The 25448-nt window shown below is 39.6% G+C and overlaps 1 protein-coding gene across 2 annotated transcripts in view; it reads left to right on the forward strand.

The window, feature by feature from the left end:
- NAV3 (neuron navigator 3) overlaps window positions 1-25448 on the forward strand; it is a gene marked incomplete at its 3' end in the record, with an annotated part of 271115 nt that overhangs the window by 150298 nt on the left and 95369 nt on the right. For both annotated transcript variants that reach the window (XM_082013485.1, XM_082013486.1), the window contains exons 10-12: window positions 11983-12091; window positions 12487-12870; window positions 16307-16426. In XM_082013485.1, the coding sequence (XP_081869611.1) occupies window positions 11983-12091; window positions 12487-12870; window positions 16307-16426 (613 nt within the window). The remainder of the gene's footprint in view (window positions 1-11982; window positions 12092-12486; window positions 12871-16306; window positions 16427-25448) is intronic.

Below are 25448 nucleotides of genomic sequence, written 5' to 3' on the forward strand. Positions count from 1 at the left end.
AAGCACTAAACAGCTTGTAGGAGTGGGTTTATAAAGTTCTGTCCCACCTGTATTATGTTTCTGCTTCATTAGTCTTTATTACTTTTACAGTGCCAAATATTTGCACCTAAGGCTAACATGGTCAGGACTGAGGTATCTTTGTCCATATCATTGTATAACCTGTTTCCCTACTTTCAGAATATTTACACTCTTTATTTTTGTCTCTTGGCTGAAGATTACTGCTCCCATAAGTAGTCAAGCAGATCATATCAGAACTCCTAATCCACTTCAGGGCAAAATCAGCCAATCAATCTTAAACTAATGCTGCAAGCATGGCTGGTTCAAGACTTCTCCACAATATAGGCAAAACGTGGATGGGAAAAAAATAATTTTAAATAGATTTAAGAGTGCTTGTTCAGGCACCATTCTCCCTGACTGATTCAGAATACCAAAACCAAGCTAATTTCCTTGCTCCAGTGGTGGGTGGTCATAGCTCTATTTTCTGTGCTCAACAAGGCAGTTCACATCTCTTCGCCACTGTGTCAACACCAGTGGTGAGGAAATAGAGAGGGAGAACAAGAAGCTGTAGGGGTAGTTTCCAGTTCTCATCCTCTCTGTCTTCCTCCTTGTTTCTAAGGGAGCTGATCACTTTTAAAGTATCGCCTGTTTTCCACTTTGCAAGTGTTCACTTGGTTCTACTTGCACAGATGTGAGCGGGGGATGGTGTGGGAAGGCAAGGGAGATGGTGAGGCTGGTGTAAGCATGGTCCCAGGGGTGCTGCCCTGATAACCTAAACAACCTCTTTATTTATATCTTGTCCCCGTAAATCTGCTGTCCTAGGTCATTTCCCACATGGCTTATGCCTAAATCCAGCTCTGCCACTTGGCAGAGCTACTGTAAATCTGAGTCCCTCCACTGTTCCTCCATCTCTGCTGGGAATTTGGTCCAGATGTGATCTGAAGTGCTTCAAACTTTTTTCCTACTTTTTTTTTCTCTGCACATTCTGCAGCTCAGCCAGAGCAGTCCCAGATGTTTCCCCGGTGCACGTGCAGATCAGCAGTACAGCACACGCGCAGTAGGTGTAAGGCTTCCTGCACACCTTGGATGCCCTCTGCGTGCATGGTGCCCTTGACTCCTGTACCCACGCTGAATGAGTCCCACTCATAGGCACGGGTCACCCGTGAAGTAGTTTCAGTGCATTCTGTGTACGATAGACTCTTTGCACATGTGGCGCACAGATGTGTAGACTTCTGTCTAGGAAATCCCAGACAGAAATGTGGGATTCCTAAATAAGGACCAGTTCTTAGTCAAGCGTGAGCACTCTTTCTTGCATGTACTTTATGTACCAGTTGCCTCAACAAGACTACCCAGTATCTAAGTTTCTGCAAAACTGGGGTATAACTTTATAAAGAGGATTTTAAAATGGCAATGAAAAGAAAGGCTGGTAATGCACTTTGATGGTTGTTTTTCATGGTATGACTATGAACAAGTTGTTGTGACTTTCTTACCCAGTATTCCTACTTGTAGTAACTGTGACATTTGCCAGTCTCTGCTGCAAGTTTTTTGGAGAAGGATGTCAGTAAGTTAATTATTTAATGATCCATTGTAAATGGTACATGTCAGTAACTACAAAGTATTATTTTATGAAATCAGTGATAGTGTTTGGCTTTAACAAGTGTTTACATGCTCAAAGAGCTTAATGCAAAGTGTTTGATTAAATAATTATTCATGAATTTACAAATATTGACTCATTATAAACAAATCTGAGGGATGAAGCAGAAACGAAAGAGTAATTTTAAGAGTTATAGGCCAATATCAGTGACAGGATTAGCATAAAAACATTCAATTTTCAATCTTTTATGTTTACTGTGCTTCTTTTTTGGTGGCTGAAAGAAATACGTAATTAATAGGTGTGGAAATAGTTTACAATATTATTTTTTCAAGTAAGCTTGGCTGAAGAGATTCATAATCTCAGGCATTTGCACATCTATTACATAATTCATTTGTAAGGCTCCAAACTATGCACTGAGACTTCAAAGAAAGTCTTATCTGACAGCAAAATTTGTCCCTAGATTATTAGTTCTTAAAATTATTTTTATAATTCATTTTATGAAAGAGGCTGTAAAAATAAGGTAATATGTTACACTGACTATGATGGGTTAGGGAAGTTCCCTATGCTGTCTTGATTTAAACATATTCCTGTGTGGTGGGTGAGGAATACATTGAATTACAAGGTAGTTGGGGAGTAATGTTCTGTCATGACATTTGCTCTCACTTAGTCACCTATACTGTCTGCTTAGTTTAGAAAGCAGTATTTGCTTGTTGCTGCATTTCATAAATTTAAAATAGAGGGATCAGCTTTACAAAAGTTTTTTTCAATAAATAAACCTGAGAATTTTCCACATTGTAATTTTTTGTTTTGTCGTACCACACCCTGCAGAGAGCTGTGGTAAAACAGAAGGATAAATTCAGTGTTCTTTCTGCTGAGCACTTGGTCCAAGGTGTATATATGTATCTGCAGTAACTGAGGATGATCATGATGGCCTGTCTACCAAGGGAAGAAATGGACTTATTAGGAGAAAAGTTGATAGAACCTTGTAATTAAGGGCTATAGTATAGTGATTGTACACATGAAGGCTGAATGAAGGTTGTGTGGTTAGCCCCAGTGCTTCCATATCCCAGCATTTAACTCTGTGTTTTAATGCATATGGAAAAGGAAATGAAAGAGGTGGATGCTGGAGGTGCTAGCTACCCTCATGTGGCTTCCACACAGCTCAAGTGTCACTCCCATGCTTGGACAACGGTCCATGGCCTGTGTGCTGCTGGAGCTGGGCTGCACTGAAAAGCTCAAGTGGCAGAAGAAAGAGGTCAGCAGAGACACTGAGACCCACTAGGTTGCCCAGGACCCTGCTGTACCCCTACCAGCGACCCTTCCAGTCTGGAGTGGTGTGGCACCTATTGAGGACACCACATATGAGGTTTGACGTGGCTCATTGGGTGGACATTTCATCCCCTGCCATAAGTTTTTCTGCTCCCAGCTGGAAAGAGGACTAAATATACCTGGCCCGTTCTGGCAGACTTGTATCTGGTCTACTCATGCTCAGAACTGAGCGGCCGCACCGTGCATTGCTTCCCTGGTGGAGCAATGTGCAACACGAGGGAGTACAGCCTGTCCACAGGGCTTACCGAGGCCAGGTACAGCACCACAGGACTGACGGCTACATATTACAGGCACGCGTGCTGTGAGCTCCACCTGGGCACACAGCAGGTCCATACCTGCCTACAGCTGACCGTGGAGACAAGTCACTGACTGTAGATGTTTGGGCATGAAAGGTGCGGGTGAGGAAGCTACCATTCATTTATTTGGAATATCGGGGAGGGATTCAGCCTGCTGTTTATGGTAGGAAAAGATACTGTTCCCTTGATCCCACTGCACCGCAGTGCCGCGTGGGGCCAAAGCATTGTCCTCCTTATTAATTCGAAACATAGCGTACCAATTTGAGTGTAAGTTGAGGTTTTAAAACCATTCAGTGGGCAAGACCGAGATTGCCCTTCTTTTTTCAATATATTTGCCCCTATTGTAAACACAGCCCCGTGAAGCCCTTCTAGCTTCCTCGACCGTGCTGAACAGGCTGGCACAGCCGCGCGGCGCCGGCAGCGTGTACCGGTGCGGGAGCAGGCGGGCGCTGCTGGAGCTCCGCTCCCTCGGCTGCGGCCGCGGCAGCATCCGCACCATCACGCCGGGCTCTGCTGCAGGCAGGCACCAGCACGTTCGTAAAAACCTTTTAGGGGCCCATATGCCACTGCAACGGGCAGACCCTGGGAGCAAACACAGCAGTCTTACCTTTTGTTTCCATGCTGAAGAAGTGGCAGGCACCTAATGTTTGGGATGATTTTGTACTCAGGCTCACAGAGCGTTCTTCTTGTCTCCTCTTTCACTTTGTGGGCTAGGTGGGGAGCGGGAGTGGTATCTCCTCTTGCTGTGGACCCTGTCTTTCTAGGAACGCGATTTAAAATGGAAAACCATCATTGCTTGAGACTGCTGATTTTTTTCTAGGTTAGTTCTGTGTTCATGAGCGTTACCTAGAAAAAAATGTACCCTTCCCTTAAAATTTCCAAGAAGTTTCTCTCATGTATTTTTTTTTTTCCTTATATATCTTTAAAAACTGTAAACTGAGCCAGCAAAAAAAGCAAGTAGTGCACTGAGGCTTCTGTTAACACCCATTTATTCATACAGGAAATCTGCAAACAGTCTGTAATTCTTAGGGTGGCATTTTTAAAGGTTACTTCCCTGTCAAGATTTCCCAGGTGGGGATTTGAGTCAACCGTATTTTCACACTGACAAAACTAGTATATTATTATACAGTAATTTTCATACCTGTAGATTTCTATTTAATATTTCATGAAATTAATTGCCCCTAGATGAAAAATTGTATCTAAAAAAATAGAATGTAACTCAGCTAGTTCTTTGTCCATATCTCTATTATTTCTGGGACTAATATCTTTTTCCCTGTGAGAAAAGGTATATATTAAAATTCCATTCTTCTTTCTCTCTTGATAATGTATTTAAAAACAACATTTAGAACTGGTGAACTTAGTTCAGACATGATACTGATTTGCTTTATAAAAAAAATTAGTATTCCGTTAACAGGTTTTCCTCAGAAGATTGTGAAACAATGATTTTATTACAGATTTTTAATTCCATACTAACCTCTGAATCTCAGAGAGATGCAAACAAGGTATATTTTAAGGAGAAAGAAATTAAATATTTCCTTCGATAATCCTGACTGGGTAGGTACTGTTGTGTTCCATTTTTTAGCTTCTTTATGACCTCATTTATTTATTTTTTTTAAATTTAGAGCCGAAATTGCAAGACTGAAGGTCCATTTGCAAATCTGCTTTTAGCTTCCTGCACAGGGAGTAGCAGTCATTTGGAAGAAACAGTTTGTCATCCTTACCTTTCAGGGAGAAAAATAGGATTTGGCTGTGAGCCAGGTCTGTTACTGTAGCATCCCATTCAGGTGAAGCTGTGTCTTGAAACCTGTGGCACTGTAAACTGGGCAGAGGCTTCTGTGTCTCCGGTTTTATTCACCAGGATGTTTGCTGCCATGGCAGCCAGCAGCATTCACTGCAGTAGCAGAGAAGAGTCGTATATCTGGGAATGCAGGTTGAATACTAAAATTTAAGGAGGCTTGTGCAGAGCTTTGCTTCAGCGGTTAATTTTGGCTCTTTATTGAGCTCTGACGTGGAGGCTGTACTTGCAGTTCTCTGTCAGCCCATGGAAAGTGAAGAGCCGTGCACGGGGATCAGTCATGATCTGGTGAGAGGGGGGTGGAAAGCCCGAGACAGCACTTGTGCCTACTTTGGATTTCAGAAGGCAGCAGCCGTAGAGAGAGATGCAGGCCCACCGCTCCGATGAGACCGGTGATTGGATGGAGAGGGGGAAACACAGTTGGCTTTTGGGATTACTTCTGTGCTGGAGCAGAGTGTTTGATCAACTCTCTTCTGCTTGAGAGAAATCCAAGTGAAAATGACTGTAAGTACTGCAGATTAATGCGACGGGAGAGAAGTGGCTTAGCAGAGACAGCAGCGTAATTTTAAAGGAAATGACTGTGCCTGTCTAGTCATTTACAGTACGTACGCTGCATATCTGAGCTGTGCTTCTCATTGCAAGTGCAAGTATGTGCTACCTGGGATGTGCAGCGTGCGGTGCTGGAGGCATCACCTCCCAGACCTTTCGGGAGAATTGAACTGCTGTCCGTCTCAGAAATATGAAATCTAACTGAGGTGAAGCCCCAGCCGAAAAGATGCAGCGGTCTGCTGAACTGTCAGTGTTTAAAGGCAAGGAGGTTAGAAGAGGGTGTGTTTGTCTTCAGAAGCAGAAGTCTCTAACCAATCTGACGCTCATCAGCGAAGGGGAGAAGAGGCGATACTCATACAGGGAGAACTGGTTTGGAAACGCCTCCAGGTCCAGCCAGAGTTACCGTCAGCAGGAGGCAGAAGCTGGGAGCAGAGGCTCCCTTTCCAAAGCACTCTCGCGATCGGTGCACTCTCTCTGCCACCCCAGCCTCACCGCACCCCAAGCCTTTCAGGCGATACCACCTGCTGGAAGCAGGACATCCAGGAGGTCGGGAGACCCGTGTACCGGTGAAGGCTTTGCAATTGACAATGAGGAGAGGGGAAAATCAGATGATGGAAATCCATCCTGCATGTCCCGTTTCCCCAGCAGGAACTGGGCAGAGGAGGAGGAGGAAGGCTGCTTGCGTGAAGGGACCGCGCATCTGGATGAAGACGTCATAATAACAATGCTGGGGGACCTAGAACAGGTCCTTTATACTGATATTTTAGGTAAGTTAACTTTGGCTTGACATCAGGAAGGGCAGGAGGAGACCCAAGTGTTAGCACATATCTGCATGGAGCAGGTTTTTGATCTTGACAGTGATTCCATAAGACAGAACTGGGTTTATTTGCAGTAGTATGCAAAAATAGGGTCTAGACATTTCTTCCTTGTTTGCTTACTCTTACCTCTAAAGACTATATGAAATGAAGACAAATGCCCAAATCACTTTTAGTGGGTGCATGAGTAGTAACAGCCTGTGAATAACTGAGCATAGTTTGCTTAGCTGTTTGAAAAAATAAGGTGAGACATTTAAGTGTTATTAGTTTACTCATAAATAATTTAATTTTAATGAAATTTGTTCTCAGGAATTTAAAATTGAAATCTTGTATCCAAGCTTTGGTTTAGATAGAAGTCTCGGCCTACCTACAAACTGTCCCTCCGGTATTGCTTCCCCCTTCGCCCCCGCGGATAATTTCATCCATATACGTGGAATTGTGAGTGCGAGGGTTTCAGTTGAGTTTAAATAACCGGTTTAGTTATATCAGTGCATGGCAGTGAGCATTTGAAGTCCGCAGCCATAGGTGCTTCAAAAGGCTTCTGTGTTACTGGCTTTACTTTTCATGTCTCAGCCCTTTATAAGAGTGCTCAAAGTGTTCATTTCCAAAGCTTTGTTCTTCAGCCAGTCAAAGGGTTGAAGCGGCTGCTTGCTTTTCCAAGGTTATGTAGCATGTGTCTAGCCTGGAGGTTCTTTGCTGGTGGATATGTTAGCCCTGGTTGTGTTTAAACATTCAGGATAAAAATTTTGCTGTGTACGTAATGTAAAAAGCTATCATCTCAAAATAACAGCAACAGAAATTCTCTTTTTATGCATACCTTTTTGTTGTAAGACTATACCAGTATGCACAAAAGGGCTTCTCCTACAGATTAGAGGCTTGGTAGCAAAGGAAGCTGAGCTCTCCTCCTGCCTCTGCTCCTCTTCAGCTGCATGTCACTCAGTAAATCCCTTTCCTCTTGTGAGCCTCAGTTTCCCCACCTGCAGAGTAAAATTGGTCCTTTCCTTTGTGAATGGAGTTAATATCTAAGAGTGGGAAATTCTCTGGGGAGTTGCTTATTATTTGTAAATCCTTTTATGAAAAATCAGACAATTAATGGAATTATTATTCTCTCTTTTATCTGCTTTGGGCTGTAATTACACGTGCAGAAGTAATGAAATGATTATGAACAGTATTATTAAATGTGCAATTATGGGTGAGCTTCAGAAATGTGAATGTAAAGTTTAACCTAGGTGATTAGTGATTTCTGTAGAATGTTTATTTTGATCTCCTGTGTACATATCTCACACAATGGAAGAAATCAATGTGTTCTCTACACATATTGAGGGAACCTGTAATGGTTCACTGCTCATAGGCAAAAATTTGGGGACAATCTTTTGGAATATTCATGTTTAACATAATTAACATTTGAGCGGATTATATTTCATGGGGTCAGTAAAATATTTACATCAGACTTTCTTGTAAGAGGAACAGAATTTTGACAGAAAGTTGCAGCGTACTCTGATTTTAGTCTTGCTTATCCCAGTCTCTCCACATATGAGTTAGAACGGCTTTTCTTCAGCTTAAAAGCCAGAATGACTTGAGATAACAAGTCAGGGAGCATTTCTGATATGTTAGGTCATGCAGATATGGATAGACTCTATGATGGCAGTGGGCCATAGTAATAAGAAACAAGGTGCCTGGGGGAGTCCGGGCCACCACGCATACCGTGTGTCCCAGTCCCGCCACGTCAAGCACCATAGTGTCTCTTCTAGCAGGCACGATGTAGCTAGCTTTCAGAAGGAAACACATGTTCATCATCCCTATGGCCCTCCGTACGGAAGGAGGTTTGATGCAGAGATGGGGAGCAACAGTGCTGTCCTGAAAATGTTGGTAATGTCAGATGCAAGTTAGGTCTGAGGATCCTACGCTCAGTACATGAAATTCCTCAAGGATCGTGTTCAGCTGTTTATATTTTCTGTCTTGTTCATCTGTGGTACAGCATGAGTCCATTGAGATGGCCTTGAGAGAGGGACGGGAAAAAAAAGAACAATTATTTTAGTTACAGTTGCAAGGGTTTTGTATGTAGCACTACGTAGTATTTTAAGATCAGTATTTTAAAATGCATAAGTATTTTTTAAGTTGTACCTTTTTTAGAAAAAAATGGTGGAAAGGCTTTGAAATTGCCCATTGTGTTACTGAGATATCAGAAGAGATTAGACCTCAAGCTTTTCACCTTTCCAGGATAGAATAACACTGCTTTTTATGGTATAATTTGACTGAAAGTAAAATATTATTTTCTGTGAAAATATATTTTGTCAATTTTCCATATATATGTACCTATTTTTTTATTGCAATTATACATTAAGGCTTTGTTATAATATTTACTGTACAATATATGTTAAAAAAGACAGTTGCTGTCGTTTTACTGCAACAATTTGCACTGTTAACATACAGCAAAGGATGACTGACAAGGATAAACAAGGAAGGAAAGGACAAAGACGCTGCAGATATGAATTATATTCAGTTCCTCAAATAAATATAAGGGTAAAATATTACTTTGCTTTTAATTCTGCCTGCTTATACTCTGGAACTTGTCCTTCTCTGTATAACAGAAATTTTTCTTATACCAACAAGCTACTGTTTCACCCCTGGTTTGAGGCAGGACAGGCAACAGGTCCTGGGTCTCTTCCATATAGGTATTGTGGCAGGAATATAATGTGATCCTGGAAGCAAATCGGAGTGCGTTTGGTGGAGGGGAAAAAGCAAAGGACAGCGACAGTGAGGAACTGAGTGTCCTGGAGGCAGATGTGGACAGTCTGCCTGGGGACTGCCTGGGCTTTCAACTGCAGGTTCAATCTAGAAGGACTTAAAGGTCTCCAGCTTTGCCTTGGCATGAGCCTTTTTGCTTCACGTGAGTCTTCAGGATGGTGCAGAAAACTCTGCAAATAGTACATGGAATCCATGGGTACATTGATCAGCAAGGTGCTTGATTGAACACGTCTAGCTTGAAACACAGTTGTGGTAATTTCGATCTGAGTGTGAACATTTGTGTCCTGCAAGGTATTACATGTAAAAATGCACACAGGTAGTTTATTTTATGGAACAAAATTTTGTGAATGGACAAGCCCTCGGGGTGTGGCTTGAGAAGATGGAGAGTTTGACATCAGTGCTGGGCCTGTATCCCCACTTGTTGTCTCCACCCTGTCTGGATGTTGACCCCACTGTCAGTTCTCTGGTCCCAACCCAGAGGTTTAGGGACTGTTGGATCATTAAACCACTGCAGAATTTATTTGGACCGATAAAATAAACAAACAAACAGCAGTTCCTGAAGGACTGTTTGGCTGCAGCAAAGGCAGCAGAAGACATAACCAGGGCAGAGTAGATGGGAAAACCTCAAACTGGCACTGCTGTCAAAGCTGGTTTGACATTGAGCCACAACTGGTGGGTACATTGGCTAGCACAATGCATTATTTGTCTGTCAGGGAAGAAACAAAGGGTATATGAAATGTATATGGAATAATTTATTTCTCAGGAGTGGGATTTTTCTTAACTGCCTTGCAGAGTGTTTGGGCAACAGGACCTGGACTGCAGAAGAGGGTACACTGGCAATTCAGTTTGTCAATGAGCTCAAAGGCTTCATCTTTTAGTCAAAACTCAAAATGAAGGCGATTAAGTGAACCACTGTTCAAATATAGTTTGCTTGTGCAGATTCTCCCTTATATTTGAAATAGATGTCACTGTATATGTTACCCAATGCTTCTTGTAAACCAACGTTAAACCCATACTTGTAGTTCTGTTGCAAGTCAACCTTTTTCCCATTCCTTCAAACAGATGTAGTGTTGAGATCTTTCTACCTCGCCAGAATTTTTTCATGTAGGACTTTTTTTTCCTTTACTTTTCCAGAATGCTTTGTTAAATATAAATTTTGCATTGCTTCTGGCTCCATGTTGAGTATTTCCCAGTTCTCTGTCCTGTGTAACTTTTCTTGCAAGCTCTACATTAAGCTCTCCACCTTCTTTTTTTCCCATTTTATCTACTCTGCAAAGGGTACAATTTTTTTTCTTTTCCCTCCTTCCCGTTTTTGCACTTAGATGGCACACCATGCTTTTCCTCAGAGACATCACTATTGTTGGATTTATATCTCTTATAAACTCACACACAAACCTGGGAGGAATAAAGGTGGCAACAGAATGAGAACTACAGCAACTTGAAGATGTGTATCAGCATGTATATTTTACAATTATGAAATATCATAGTGCTAGATGATATTTTGTCTCTGCTTGCATTTCTGATCTTGATTTTTGTATGATGTTGAGTTTAAATTCACCAGACTATCTCCTCTTAGACATATTCAAAGATGAAACAGTTTCTTAATGTCATGAGGATTCAAAAATTAGATTAAAAGACTGTTCAGGATGAGAATGCTGAAATCTAGAGCTAAATATTAGAGATAATTTTAATGGTTGCACAATATCATTCTTGGTTATTACATTTCCAGAATGAGGAGGAAAATTAACAGAGTGAGGTATGACATGAAATTTTTCATCGATAGAATCAAAAAGCAATTATTTGTGCTTCACATTCAGCATATACCTAACTATAATAATGATGTTTCTTGCCAACCTTCTTTGAAGAAACAGGTATAAGACACAGCCAGAAACAGAACACTAGCCTTGAACAAATTGGTGATCTTTGTCACGGATTTTCTTCTGAAATTCTCTTGTTCTCCAAAACAGAAATTAACTAAAATTCCTTGATACATGGATATACTAGAAAACATGCATTTTTGTTTCTATATATATGACTTTTGGAGGTTGCTTTGAGGCTTATTATGTTTTCCTTTTGTAACACGTAATGTATAATTTTTTTTTCCTTCTTTTTTTTTTTTTTTAATCTTGTGAAGTAAACATTATTCAGGATGTTCCAGGTGAAGTTCTGCAGGCTTCACTATTCAAGATACCAGACTAGCTTTTCGCAATGGATCCCTGAAGGTTGTTAAAATCCATAATTATATAAACAACACATGTGCTTAGAGTGTTCAGATTTTTATCCCAAAAAGAATATTTTTTTATCCCATATGAAAAATAAACTCCCCCTTCAGGAAACCATTACACTTCAGGAAAGATGCTTTATTAAGTGCCTGACTTAAAGAGTACTTTGAAATAGCCTGGATGTTAAGTGCATACTGAAGAGTTGTAACAGTCATCCCAATTCTTTCCAGACACAGATTTACTGTGGCTTTATTTCCTACTATGTCATGTAAAATGTCAAGGAGGAAAAAGGGGCTGTGTAATGTATCAAGTGGTCTGGGACTGCATCATGGCTTGATTATGGAGGATAAAAATCCCAACACTGTAAATCTGAGTTTCATTAATAGATTTAGGCCCTAACAGGGATACTTCACCAGGACTCTTTTCAATGGATTTTTTACATACCACATGCTATTTATAAGCGTATGTGTGTTTTATTACTGAAAGGATGGGGTTTTATTTTTTAAAAGATTAAAGCGACAGACCCATTTACAATCATATGTGTGTATTCTCAGCTGAGTATACATGTGTGCACTTTATTCAACCTTATACACTCATGTGTGCTAAAATGTATGCTGGTTTTGCTGTTTTCTTCCAGGGGAAGACCCTGAAACAAGAAGAATGAGAACTGTAAAGAACATAGCAGACCTGAGACAGAATTTGGAAGAAACTATGTCCAGCCTTAGAGGGACCCAGATAAGCCACAGGTATACTGGTTTTATTCAGACTGCTAAAAATTTGGACTAAAAAATTAGGAGAGTTCGAGACTTGCAGGGGAAAATTAACTATGACACTAACCATACTGTTTGCTAGACTGACTCAACAACTTAAATGTGACTTTAATATACTTTACTGTCAAAGTGTCTTATACAATCATTCACGAAGACGGTTATTGTTTCACATACATCTACTTAAAAACCTATATTTTTTTTTGTTATTTTATAAGTACAGGCTATTATATACACAAACACATGCGTGCACGTGGAGAAACACACACACACACAAACTTAAGAAAAATATATATTCTTCCAGCCTTTGCTTTTCCTTGTTTCTCAGGAACAGAGAAAACACAGTTCACTGACTTCTCCATTTTGTTTGGCAGCACATTGGAGACAACTTTTGACAGCACTGTGACAACTGAGGTGAATGGGAGAAGCATACCGAGCTTGACAAGCCGGTCCACCCCAGTGACTTGGAGGCTAGGGCAGGCCAGCCCTCGGCTGCAGGCAGGAGATGCCCCGTCTTTGGGTGCTGGTTATCCTCGCAGCAGCGCGAGTCGCTTCATACACACAGACCCTTCTCGATTCATGTACACCACGCCGCTTCGCCGAGCAGCTGTTTCTCGCCTTGGAAATATCTCACAGATCGACATGAGTGAGAAGGGAAGTGGCGATTTGGACATGTCCTCTGAAGTTGACGTTGGTGGTTACATGAGCGATGGGGACATTCTTGGGAAAAGCCTCAGAACTGATGACATCAATAGTGGGTAAGTAGCACTTTTCCCCCGTTTGAACTACTGCATGATTGGCAGGTTTGATAGGATTTTTCTTAGAAATATTGGCACACAAATGGAAGTTGCATTATGGTTGCTACATAAAAATATGTATATAAAAAAACCCCAAAACCCAAGCTCCTAAACTGCCTAAGTGATGCCCCTAAGTGATGTTCTCAGCTGCTTTCAAAGTCAGTTTTTCTCCTTTAGCATCAAGATGACTTTGCTGTGAACTTTGATTAAGAGCACAGGTATTTCTAACTGTAATTTCTTAGTTATCTGGTTAACCATCATTTTGCACTCCTTTCCTTACCCTGGGATGGGTCTTCTTTTGGCATTTTTCTATTTGAGATGGTAGATATAGTATTGGATGCAGCTGATGAAAAGCACTTGCTGACAGCACTGACTTTCTCTGTTTCCACTTCAGATATTGTCTAGTGTAATCTGTCTGATAGGCATTTATTTCAATTTTTCAACTGTGCATATCATCTGAGCTGTAGGAGTATCTTTTCCTAAAAGAATAGATCAGTCACTTTCTTAGCATACCCAGGAGGAAGAATGACAATTACTTTTATCTTTGTTTGTTTAATTAATTGATTGACTTTGGGTTTCTGCATTCCCCGTATTTCAATTTCCTATTTAACAAATCTTATATTGGTCTTGAAACATAAGTCACTTAATTCCTATGTATGTTAGAACCCCTAAAGCATCATTTGAAAAAAAAAAAAGCCATGTTAAGGTTTTACTCATCCTTAAAGTATTGTTCAGTGCTGTTGTTGGCATCTCAAAGCCTCTTGGTGGCTGAGGTAACCTTGGTTTGAAAAGAAGTCCCATATAGCACAGGGCCATGTCACAACACACTACTTTGCTCTGTATAAATTTAGGACTCTTGTTGTCAGTCTAATCTTTTAGTTTGAAGTATAGCTATGATTAGAGAATGGTGGCTGATGAAATTGGATATTATACATTCCTAAGGGCACATGTAAGTCTGTGATCAAAGCTCTCTCTAGAGTAGTGTCTCACCTCAAGCACCATCCGAAGATAGATCTCTAGAAAAGGCATAACTAAAGAAAGCGTATTCCCGTATCTCCCTGGTGCACTGCCTCAGTGACCTGTGAACAGAGCACTGCTGACAAGGTTGTCCACAGCATTAGCGCTGTCAAGTAGAATGCCATATTCATGTGTGCTAGAACAGAGAAAAGACATATGGAAAACGTGATACTTTAATGTCTGAAGACCTTTTATCATAAAGGAAATATAAATGTTGCCTTTGATGGATGCATGGATTTACTTAAAAAAAAAAAGATAGGGGAATCCTTTGCAGTGCCTGATGAGTTGTATTAATTAGCTTATCACATTTGAGAATTAATATAGTCATCTTGTGTGGCTTTTCTTTGCATCTGTAATAAGGATGACTCAATAGACAGTAAGTTGCAATGTGCTCAGTTAACATTTTTAGGTACAGTTAATGTTAAAAACAAGTTAATAAGCTTGGAAAATTCAGGATTCATTGAGGCATATAAAGTCTTATCTCCTTTATGCCTCTTCCATTTTCAGTTTAATTACTTTAAACACTTGGGGACAGGAATGCAGCAGTAATTAGAAATCAGTGTGAGGAAGGCCTGTTGCACTTGCTAAGACTCTCCATTCAGGCCTTACTTACAGAGGAAAAAATCCATATAGACTGGATTGTATTCAAACCACAGCTAAATTTAATATGCAATTCCAGAGCTTTGGAATGTACTGCATAATTCACCCCTAGCTAAATAGTCTGTCAAAAAGCCTACATTTTGTCTTTAATAAAAGGATAAATCTAGTGTGTGAGTGTGACTGTTAATTTACCTTTGAAAACAAATCTGAAGTTACCTTCTGCAGACTCCAGATACCAGGGTTTCAGAAATCCCTTGCTGAACTGCAGGCCAAGTCTTACCAGTGCATAAAATGCCTTGGAGTTTAGTTAAAAATAAACAAACCAAACCCTTGTGTTTTAATGCACTTGAGGTTGCCTTCATCCAGATTGCCACCCAGGACACCATGCCGTCTCAAACCGTAGCTGTTGCACAGGGCTACCCTACCTCAGCTTTGCTCTCAAAATCTACACCAGCTCACCCACCCCGAACCGTGGGGCTGGAGGCTGGTGCTCCCAGGCTGCTGTATTAGCCTCGTGGTCTCTGGGACAGCTGATCTCAATTAAAACAGCTCCCAGAAGAAACCGCAAGGAGAGGGCCAACAGAACATCTGGAGCACCAGCGGTGTGTGTGTGCCTTGGCTTGTGCCTGGGAGCCTGTGTAATTAAAGCTAAATGTTTGTGTGCTTGGACACACGCTTCAACTGAAAGATGGATTTGAGTGACACCATTTCATGGCTCGAGGAGAACTTGTGTTAAAGATTATTTAAATTGGGAGTGAACTCCACTAGATCATTTTAGTCATCTTCATAGCATTGGGACTACACTTATTTCAGTAAGTCTGTAAATGTACTTCGAGTAGGTTCATTGAGATATACCAAATTTTTTTTCTGCGGAGGTATACTTCTACGTTAAGTGCCATACATGTACATGGCCCTTCACATAAATTTGTGCAAACTCTGTACTAGGTTGCTACACTAAAGTTATCAAAAACTACAAGAGAGAAATGTAAAAAATAAAACTGTAAGAGGGAAGACAGTTTAATGAAAGGTCCTTTGAGAAAATTATGGACAGGTCTTGAATGCAGCACAGGCTTCTGGTAGTACTCAGTTATGAACACTGAGACCTCTCATGGAGATAGCTAAACTGTAGGTAGGCATTCCAGAAATGATCGCTGCTGCTTGAAATTCAGAAACTTTTAATGGTTCTCTAGTGAGTAAGCAGCACTATACTCACTGTTTGATTCATTAATCATTCATTGTCATGTGAAATGGTGGGACTCAAGCAAAAGGAACACAGATAGAAAAAGATTCTTAAATGTCATTGTAAGGGCTTCAGTGGGGGTCTCTTTCATAGCTGAATAATTGCATCCCAGCAGGGACTATGGATTTGGAGTCTCAATTTCTGTTTACATTTAGATGTATGCTACAGATTTTTTTTCCTTTTTTTTCCTTTTTTTAACTGGAGTTCTTGCACCTGGTGCTATTCTTTGACAAAAATGTAGTACTTAAAATGTACTTAATTTTTTTTAAGATACTTGAGGGCTTCAGTCTAAATATATTTCAGTAAAACAGGTTAGCTGGTTAGCCATCACAGAAAAAAACAAATGATCCTAGAAAATAGATATATATCTAATCTCCCTGTGCTTGGCCACACAAAGTGAAAATATTTAGTGTAAGTCTACCATCTAACAGGACTGCCGGTACCTTAAAGATTTGCGTTCCACAGTCCATTAACTTTAGAGTGAAACATAGTTGCCAGATGGCTGCATTTCCCACTGATTGACCACATATTTATTTTCAGGTACATGACAGATGGAGGACTCAACCTATATACGAGAAGTCTGAACCGAATACCAGACCTAGCTGCCTCTCGAGACGTCATTCAGAGAGGGGTTCATGATGTGACTGTGGATGCAGACAGGTAAGAGCGCTTTGCTAAGTAAAAAGTTATCTGAGCTTTACAGATATGTTTCGTCCTTCACACCTGCTAATATATCACCGTTCTGTTCATAAGGAACAGCAAGAGAAAAGAAGCTTCTGAGGCTGCTAGGTTTCTGAGCACACAATATGCCAAATACCACGACAAGTGGGGAAGAAGCAAATTTCTCACCTGGGAAGGGGACTTGGGAAAAAATTATTGTTGAAGATGTAAGAGAAAATATTAAGAAGCCCAGAACTTATTTGCAATCTTGAATCTCTGAACTGGGACATGATTTTTACAGGTTGCCTTGTCAATTGATGCATGTAGGGAAAATACATGTGGTCTCTAGCAGAGAACTTGCATGTGCCTGACGAAGTGGGTCAGAACATGCATTTGGAGTTGGCTGGAACCAGAACCCTGATCTCCACCTGTTTTGCCCTCCGTGGGTGTTAGAAGACAGCAATACCCATGAGCAGTGGGAAGCAAGAAGTGAGGTTATATCCCATTGTCTATGCAGTGTGAAAAAAGAAACAACACTACTCTGTCCTTATATGCGTGAGCATAAAAATGCGCTCCCACTAGTACTTCTGCAGGTTAGGAAGAGCGTTCTGTTTCTTTTCCTTGAGCTTAAAGTAGATTCATATTAGTTGCTTGTATCTATGTCTAAGAAATAAAAGTTCATAACCCAACTTTTGCAGAACCTAGAGCTGTCAGCTCTGAGGTTTTGGTCAGACCATCATAGAGATAAGGAGCAGCTGTGAAATTTGGCAGTCTTCAGTTTTAGGGGGGTGATTTCAGTCCCATCTTTTTAAAATCAAGTTTCCTTTAAAGAAAAAAAATATTTAATCAAAAAGGGAGAAAAGCTTCACAAAACAATTCTAAGATATTAACTTAGGTATGATATAATTTTTACTTTTCACAGTTTTCTGGTGAAAATACGTGTGTGACACAAGTCAGGAATAGTCTGCATTAGTCAAACAGTGCATGCAATGCATCAGGATAAAGAAGATAATTTTCATGTAGAGAACCAGTTACTTAAACAAGAAGGTTGATTTAGCTGACATATTAGGATTTGTTGGCCTTGCAGAAAAAGCCTATTTTAGATAACAATTCAAATGAACAGTTCTTTAGAATGCAAGCATTGACATGAAGCAAAGGACAGAGAAAATGTACAGTAGGCGTTTAAGAAAATAATTTGGATAGAACTCAGGCAGTAACAGAAGGAGAAAATGAGAAATGAGATGTGGGCAGGAGGGACTTTTGTGGAGCTCCGTATGTGAGAACAAGACCCTTAAGCTCCAAGTGGGAGAGAGAGTGGAAAATTTAGAGGCTGGGAGTCATGTAATTAAAGACAGAGGATGTCGCTAGTGCCCATGTTTTTTTATGTCTCTATATCTTTTTTTCACCTGGGAGTGAAGTTATTAGAGGTCTCCCACCATGCAGTATTCACACCCAAGTTTCAAGCCACACATGTTTTCCCTGAAAAAAAAGAGGTCCAAATTAAGGGATTTTTAAATTTTTCTTAGTATTCCTCAGGTGTTATATGCCACTCACTTTGTGTTTGTTTTGCTTTGAAGTGTTAATTAGTAATGATATGTGTTAATTCGTTCTATATAGCGTACAAGTACATACATGTTTTGCATGTGAAACCACAGATTAATGAAGTTGTCCAGCATTTCCCAGTCTATAAATCTGTTTTGGTTTGTTTATGTAACTTTGTCAGACTGGCTAAAAATGTTGTGCCAAAAACTACTCTTCTGTTACTGGGATTTATTTGATCTCAACAACTAAAATCTCAATATATTCCATCTTCACTGTGCATTTGCAAACTGCTCTTGACATTAGCAAACTGCATGAGCAAGCCCCAAACTAATTTTTGAGCTTAAAGCTTACAGATGTGAAGTAGGATTTACTCTGTAATGACTGCTCTCCCTTACACAAAGAATGAAAGCTGGACTCCTATGCTCCTCTGGACCCTCTAAATAGGGTGTCATGGAACATACTATATACTATCATGTAATTAAAAACTTTATGATAATGCACAAGCATGAGGGATTTAAATTATGGATGATCAGACAATTCTGGCGTTTTCTGACTTTTCAATGCTTGATATTTACAACCTTAATCATGTTTTGTTGACATAGATAGGTTTTCTTGTGTGTAAGTGTATGCTATTCCTTGAAGCTGCAAAAAAGTATTTAGGAAGTGGAAAAAATTAAATATTTTTATGAGGCATGATGATGACAGAACACATGCTTGCCAAAATGGGTCACAAAAGCCCTGTATGAGGTCAAATACACACACACACACAAAAATTACGCTGATCTTCAGCAATGTGTGTCACATTTTTGATGTGAAATCAGATGGAAAAAGCAATACAGGAATCGCTGAGACTCTCGCTTTGTTTGGCAGGATAGTCAGTCCTTTACAGCAACGTGGGTACCTGAGGTTTCATCTTATCTTATGTGGAATTTTAGATCTTATTTTTTCTACTCTAAAAAAAAAAATATTGGGGTTTGTGTTAGGGTTTCAAGGCATCCCTTGCCACTGGCATGATGAACTTCCATGAGAGAGGATTATTCTCCTCTCTATTATCCCTGTAGATGTGTGAAGGACATACGCATTTTCTCTACGGTATCATTAGAATCACAGAATCATTAAGGTTGGAAAAGACCTTTAAGATCATCAAATCCAACCATCAACCCAACACCACCATGCCCACTGAACTGTGTCCTGAAGTGCCACATCTACAAGTTTTTTGAACACTTCCAGTGATGGTGACTCCACCACCTCCCTGGGCAGCCTGTTCCAATGATTGACCACTCTGTCAGTAAAGAATTTTTTCCTAATATCCAATCTAAACCTCCCCTGGCTTATTAGAATAAGCCTTTTTCATAATTGATATGATTTGCCTTGGCCTTTCTGTTGTAAAGGACTCTGCTGGCATCCCTGTGCAGGCAGAAAATAAATTATATGCTGCAAATAACTAATTTACATTAGCGGCCAGGAGAGAAGTTTCAGTATTCCGTCCATCACTAGAGCCAGCAACTTTTGCTGACAGCAACCTCATGTTCTTCATGAAAACTGAACTTGGGTTTTCTCTGACAACCTAAATTACAGCTTCTGCTTCTATTTTAAAACTTTTTCTTTTTGTGAGCTGGCAGTACAATATTGTGGGCTGATGATATCTCAAAGGGTAATGCCATTTCTGGCAATGTATGCTTTCAGAATTATTCTCATTTCATGGATAAATCAGGAATAATTCATTGAAATTTAAAACATGGAACTGCTGTAAAAAGACAATCAGAACCCCAGTTTGATTCCACTCTAAATTGGTTTCAAATAGCACCTGCATCTCCACTTCCTTGGTGAAAGCCAAAATGCAAAGGGTTGAAAGATGTCCATGTGGAAACATAGCCTGAGAGAGCTCGTCCAAATAATAATATTAAATTGCTCTTTGAACAACTTCATAAAAAGTTAAATTCACGAATGCAACATAAGCCAAGGCTTAAGTGTTGATTGCATACTGCTCTGGAAAACACATTGGTGTAGAAAGGAACACAGCATATCTGCTTGTTATAGGGAAAGAATTGTAATGGTTCAATGAAAGGCTGAAGGGACACTGGCAGCATCAGATGTCAACGGTTGTATCATTCTTCTTTTGATTTTTTTTCTAATTTGGACTCTTTTTTTTTGTCTACAAATGCCTATTCCTTGAAACTTACCTTGCTTCAGATACCATAAGAAATTAATTAGAGAAGAAGATGGATTCTCTGCAGCGGGTGTAACTTGGGATGTGGCTGGGAGAGGTCTCAGTGGTATGATATTACTTTTCATTTATTGTTCTGCCTTACTCTACACTCTAGCATTTGCCTTCTGGGACTCTTAGAGGGAGTATTTGAGAAACATTCTTGGAGTTCAGAATCCTTTTCAAAGTAAGATGAGCCAAAAGAGATTAGACGTAAGCACACAAAATGAATTATGGTCTTGGGAAGAATAAGGTTTATTGAATAGAAAGTTGCAATGTTTCCAAACCACACTGTGTTGTCCATAAAAACTGTTAAGGAAGTTTAAACAAGCCCTTTTAGAAGAGGATATAGCTCCACAGAGTTGAACCATTGTCCTTCCACTCGCTATACCTGCTGAATTTAGTGCCCTGTATCAAAAGCCACGATTTCCTTCACTTCCATCAGTCAACAGTCAACATAAGTTGTGCAACCACTTTCCCCTCACATTCCCTGAATGCACTACCCTTTTTTTTTCACCTTTTCTTCAGATGAAAACCAAAGGTTTAAGGGTAGCTTATGCGCTTAGTGTGCTTTTATCATGACCCGCTTCAGCTACTTTGCTGTTGCATTGAATCCGAGCCCCCGTTACACACAGTTCTTGTGCACAGGGAATCTTTAAAATGCTTCCACCATCTGTCACATGTGCAGAAGATTTGGCAGTTATCTCAGACTAGCTCAGGCTGGCCTGTTTGTTCTCAGCCAAACCATAATCACCATAATACATTATTAATTATAATTATAATAAAATAATTCCAGATTTTGTCTGTAGTTTATTAACTAACTTCCTGCATGAATGACTACAAGTCTTGTTCTGGTGTTTGTCTGAGTAGATGAGCCTTGAGTTGGAATATCGTACTTCTGGAAAAGGAACTTTTCCAGAGTTCAAAGGGAACCCTGTTTCATAGGGTTTGTAGTATCAGAAAAGTCTGAGAGACATCATGAACAGTAACTTAAAATCCTAATAGAATACAATGCCTGTTTTCATGCTGTAAAGTTTTGGCAGCACACTGAAATTGCTGATGTCATTTGGAATTTAACCCTTTGTGATGTTGTTCAGTGGACAGGCATACTACATGCTTTGCCATTCTCTCCAGATGCTTCTGTGTAATGTTTCAGCACTGTACTAATACTGTGCTTTCTGCCATGTGTCTCTGCAGTTTGGTATTGACATGATCCCTGTTCTGCCTGTTGCAACTATTACCTGTTTAGTTTGGTGCTTGTGGTAGCAGAGCAGGATTTACTATGGATAATTAAAGGGAATGTATATGCCAGAGCATTGAGCTGTTCACTGTGTGCACACATTCTACGCTTTCCTCTGCCTCGCAGCGTTTCAGCAGTGTCCAACTCTGGGTACCAGTGTCTAAGGCAATAATACAAATATTCATCCCGTAAATATGAAATTGTAATAATCAGCCACAAAACAGATATACCTACTTCTTGCTCTCTTAAGACTTTCTCGGATGAAATTGAGTCTTTCTGCAAATCTATTGCACTGTGTAGAGGAACTTCCTATACGTTTGCACCTGCCTTCACCACTAAGTATGCCTGTTATTGCTGTTCTGTGCGCAAACTGGAAAAGTCATTACAGACCTTAAAGACAGCATGGCTCATACAGTCGTGTGATCTGCTATAATTTTCCTGGCTGTGATTTTACAGTATTAGTAGGTTCTTAGGATACTGAAATAATTACAAATATCTGTACCTCACTGTTTTTGCAGTTATTACTCAAATATATCCAGAAACCATAATTAAAGGATCTCTCTTGTGAAGTAAGTTAAATTTCAAACAGTTTTTACTGTTGTTGCTCTCTTCTATACTTTTAATCTTCCATAATTTCTTTTCACAGCTGTTGCTGTTAAAATTTCCCACCATTTACTTTTATTATTCTCAAATGATCCTGCATTTTCATAATCTCTGGTGTAAATCCTTCCTCGTTTTGGCATCTGCTAGGCTATTGCAAAAGTTACTAGTTAGAAGCATCTATTGTAATGTGTATCTTGGTTTTTGTTGTTTCTGCAAGGTACAGATGCTAAATTTTAAGTACTTGAAGCATAAATATGTGTGTACCTATGCATGAAGAGCAGAATAATAGTGTCAAAAGACGCAATCCTATCTTTTTGGCTCATTATACTGTTAAGTATTCAGGATCCTTTGAGGATGAATACCTTATTTTCAAAAGCATAATGAGAAATTAAAATTTCAGTAATATGAATTTGCAGAGCATTATTAATTTAGAAAGAGTGGTATTTGAATTGAGTATGACTCTGTTTCTAGTCATGCTTTCAAAAGTCAGGATTTGGACAATATAAAGTAAGCAGGCAACTGAACTTTGATCTAATTTTGTGAGGTTGTTCCCTTCTTTAGTTGCTTTAAACATCTATAGATATTGCCCATAGAACCACAAAACAAAACATGGAAACATTTAACAACTGTGTGAGTTTTTAGGTTGGGATACTTTATTAATATCAGTGACATAAACAATCTGCATTGTTAGCATGCTGTCATTAGTACGTTAAACTGTCATGATCCTGCAACATCATCTCTGCAGACACATTTCTTTGCAGCCAGCTTGCATAAGGAAATGACATTCAGAGAAGGCAAGAACAGTGCATGGCAGATGTTTTCTTTAAAACAAGACAGAGCTGCAAGTGATTATGTGAAATGAATCACAAATGAAGTTTTCCCTTTTTCAATTTTTTGTCAACTGATAGAAAGAGGGACAATATCAACTAATTTCAGTTTATATGAAAAAGGAATTCATGGAAATAAGCTTTTAAACTTTTGAAAGTAATGGAAGCGCGTTACATTCTCAGGCGATGCTAAATGAGCTGAGTATAGTTTGCTGTAGGGTCACTAAACTGAAGGCTGACAGTTTACAGCTGACACATTTGACATTCTCACAAATCTGCTTTTTCAAAGCGGATGGTGGGGAGCTGGGTACTAATGTCATGCAATCTGTTTGCATTCTTTACTTCTGCTTCTCTCAAAGTTTGGTTTAGATACTTAAAAATTATTTGAAGTGAGGCTGGAATTCATCGTATTTTAACAGACTGCTAATACTTAGCTTCAGGAAAAATGCGGATGGTTTATTTTGATTCTAATCTACTTCCGAAGACTGTACCAGTGTATTTAATAACAACTGCCTAAGACTCAGTTTACCATTTCAGCAGCACCATCATTTTGGTCCACTACGATACTTCATTGTTATCAACAAAGACTAACGTACTGTTTCCTTAGTGTTAGAACAAAACATGGGTAGCAAGATTTAAATCATTACCCAAAATACCCCAGGCTCAAATATAAAATTAAAGAACTCCTGTGTGATACATATCTGAGTCCTGAAGTCAAGAAGCATATGAAGTTCTTTAATATGTCTTGATTGTTTGATGACTGGGGGAAAAAATGTTGAAGTTTCATTTTTATTTATTTTATCCTCCTGCATGGTTATTAAAAAATGTCATACTGAAATGTGCAATAAAATAGGTGCAGTTGAGACCACAGTTTTAACATTAAGAAACATGGCATATTTTAGATATCATGAAACTGAATATAAAAATTGTGATTTTGATGGTTTACTATTGGAGATAGAGCAGCTTGTGATCACTAAGTTGTCTTTTGTTCTAAATTGCATCAGGGAGACCTACTTCCTCATGGAGTAAAATATTCTTGTTTATTACTTAAGTTATTTATTAAAGAACTGTTTTTATAATAGCTACTTACCAGATTGAGGTAGTTCTTGATATGCAAATATATGCAATCTTGGCAAACAAAATGCAAGGATTATAAGAATATGGCAATTAACACTTTCATAGAAAGTAACTAATTTGAAACACTATAAAAATCCTTTGTCTTGGATTTATTAGGTATAGTTCACTTTAAAGAACTTTTGGATTTGGTAGCTTCAGCAGACCTCTAAAACGATGAGAAACAGAAAAAAAATGGAGATCCGCATCATGGTGCACTTTTTACACCCAGAGGAGGTAATGAGAAAGGGTTAAAATGATCTTCTCTGACAGCTGCTTACTGTGGGTTTGCACACCAGCTATTCCTCCCCGTTGGCAGGTGGACAAAACAGATACGTGAAAGGAAGGATAAATTTAAATGAGGATGAGCATCTTAAGCGTGCAAGTTTACGTTTGCCACCTTAACTGTAGGGCTGCTTATAGTGCAGCAGAGGGACATTGCGACGTTTTGGCCTTTTCCCTTGCAAAGTGCTGCTTTTGGAGCAAAACGGTAATGCGCTCTGTCCTGGGGCTGCAGGAAAGCAGCGATGTTCAGCGCATTTTGGACCGGCAATTGCATTGCCGTTTTTAGCCATCATTACTGGCTAAAAAGATGGCCGGAATCCATCCGAAAGCTGGTCATGGGTTATCTATGATGAGATAAAATTAACAGAAGGATGTACCTAAAGTTGTGCAGGTTAAAAAAACATGGGAGCCTTTTATTTTCCAGAAAAAGAAATGGTCTTTCAACCTGTAGGCTGGCTAAAGACAGTGTTCAAAGGGAGAGAGCAGGAAAGGAAAGCTGGGAAGGATACAGCGTGGCAGAAAATCTGCCAGCCGCTGCGGAGAATACCCCTCGCTGCGGGACGCTCGCTGTGGAGCCCAACATGTGTTAACCTTTCTCTTTGACAAAAAATCCCTCCATTTGCTTGTATCAACATTTTACTTATAAATCTTAACTATGTCACCTCCGAGTCTTCTTTTGATGGAGCGAGAAAAAGACGATCCTCCCTCTTCAATCTGTTCTCCGAGCACTGTTGTGGAGGCTTCCTGCCCCTCCTGAGTCCCCTGCGACAAGCTCAGCTCCGTACAGGGAAATGTTTGGTGCGGCAATGTGCTTGGAGTTTGTTTTCTTTTGAAGTTACAGCACTAATCTCATCTGTATCTAATTGTTAAAATATTAAGTCTTCAAAGATTTCCTTTGTAAACAAAAGATTGTCATAACAACTTAAGCAGGATCAGATGTGTAAATTAAAGAGTGGAACCCTCGATGTATTTTACAGAAGTTTTTTACAAAAGGATACAGTATAGTTATAATTCAAACCTGCTTTAGTGGCTTGAATAATCTAAAATACATTATCTGAACGAAATTTAAAAAATAGGTTTGCCTAATTACAGAATCATTAAGGTTGGAAAAGACCTTTAAGATCATCAAGTCCACATGAAAATTTACCTGAACAAATAAGCTTTTAATCTGTTACCTGTGTGCATCAGCTTTAATTTCCAATGTGC

The sequence above is a fragment of the Phaethon aethereus genome (genome assembly GCF_964289735.1).
Source record: "Phaethon aethereus genome assembly, chromosome: 1".
Taxonomy (NCBI): Eukaryota; Metazoa; Chordata; class Aves; order Phaethontiformes; family Phaethontidae; genus Phaethon; species Phaethon aethereus.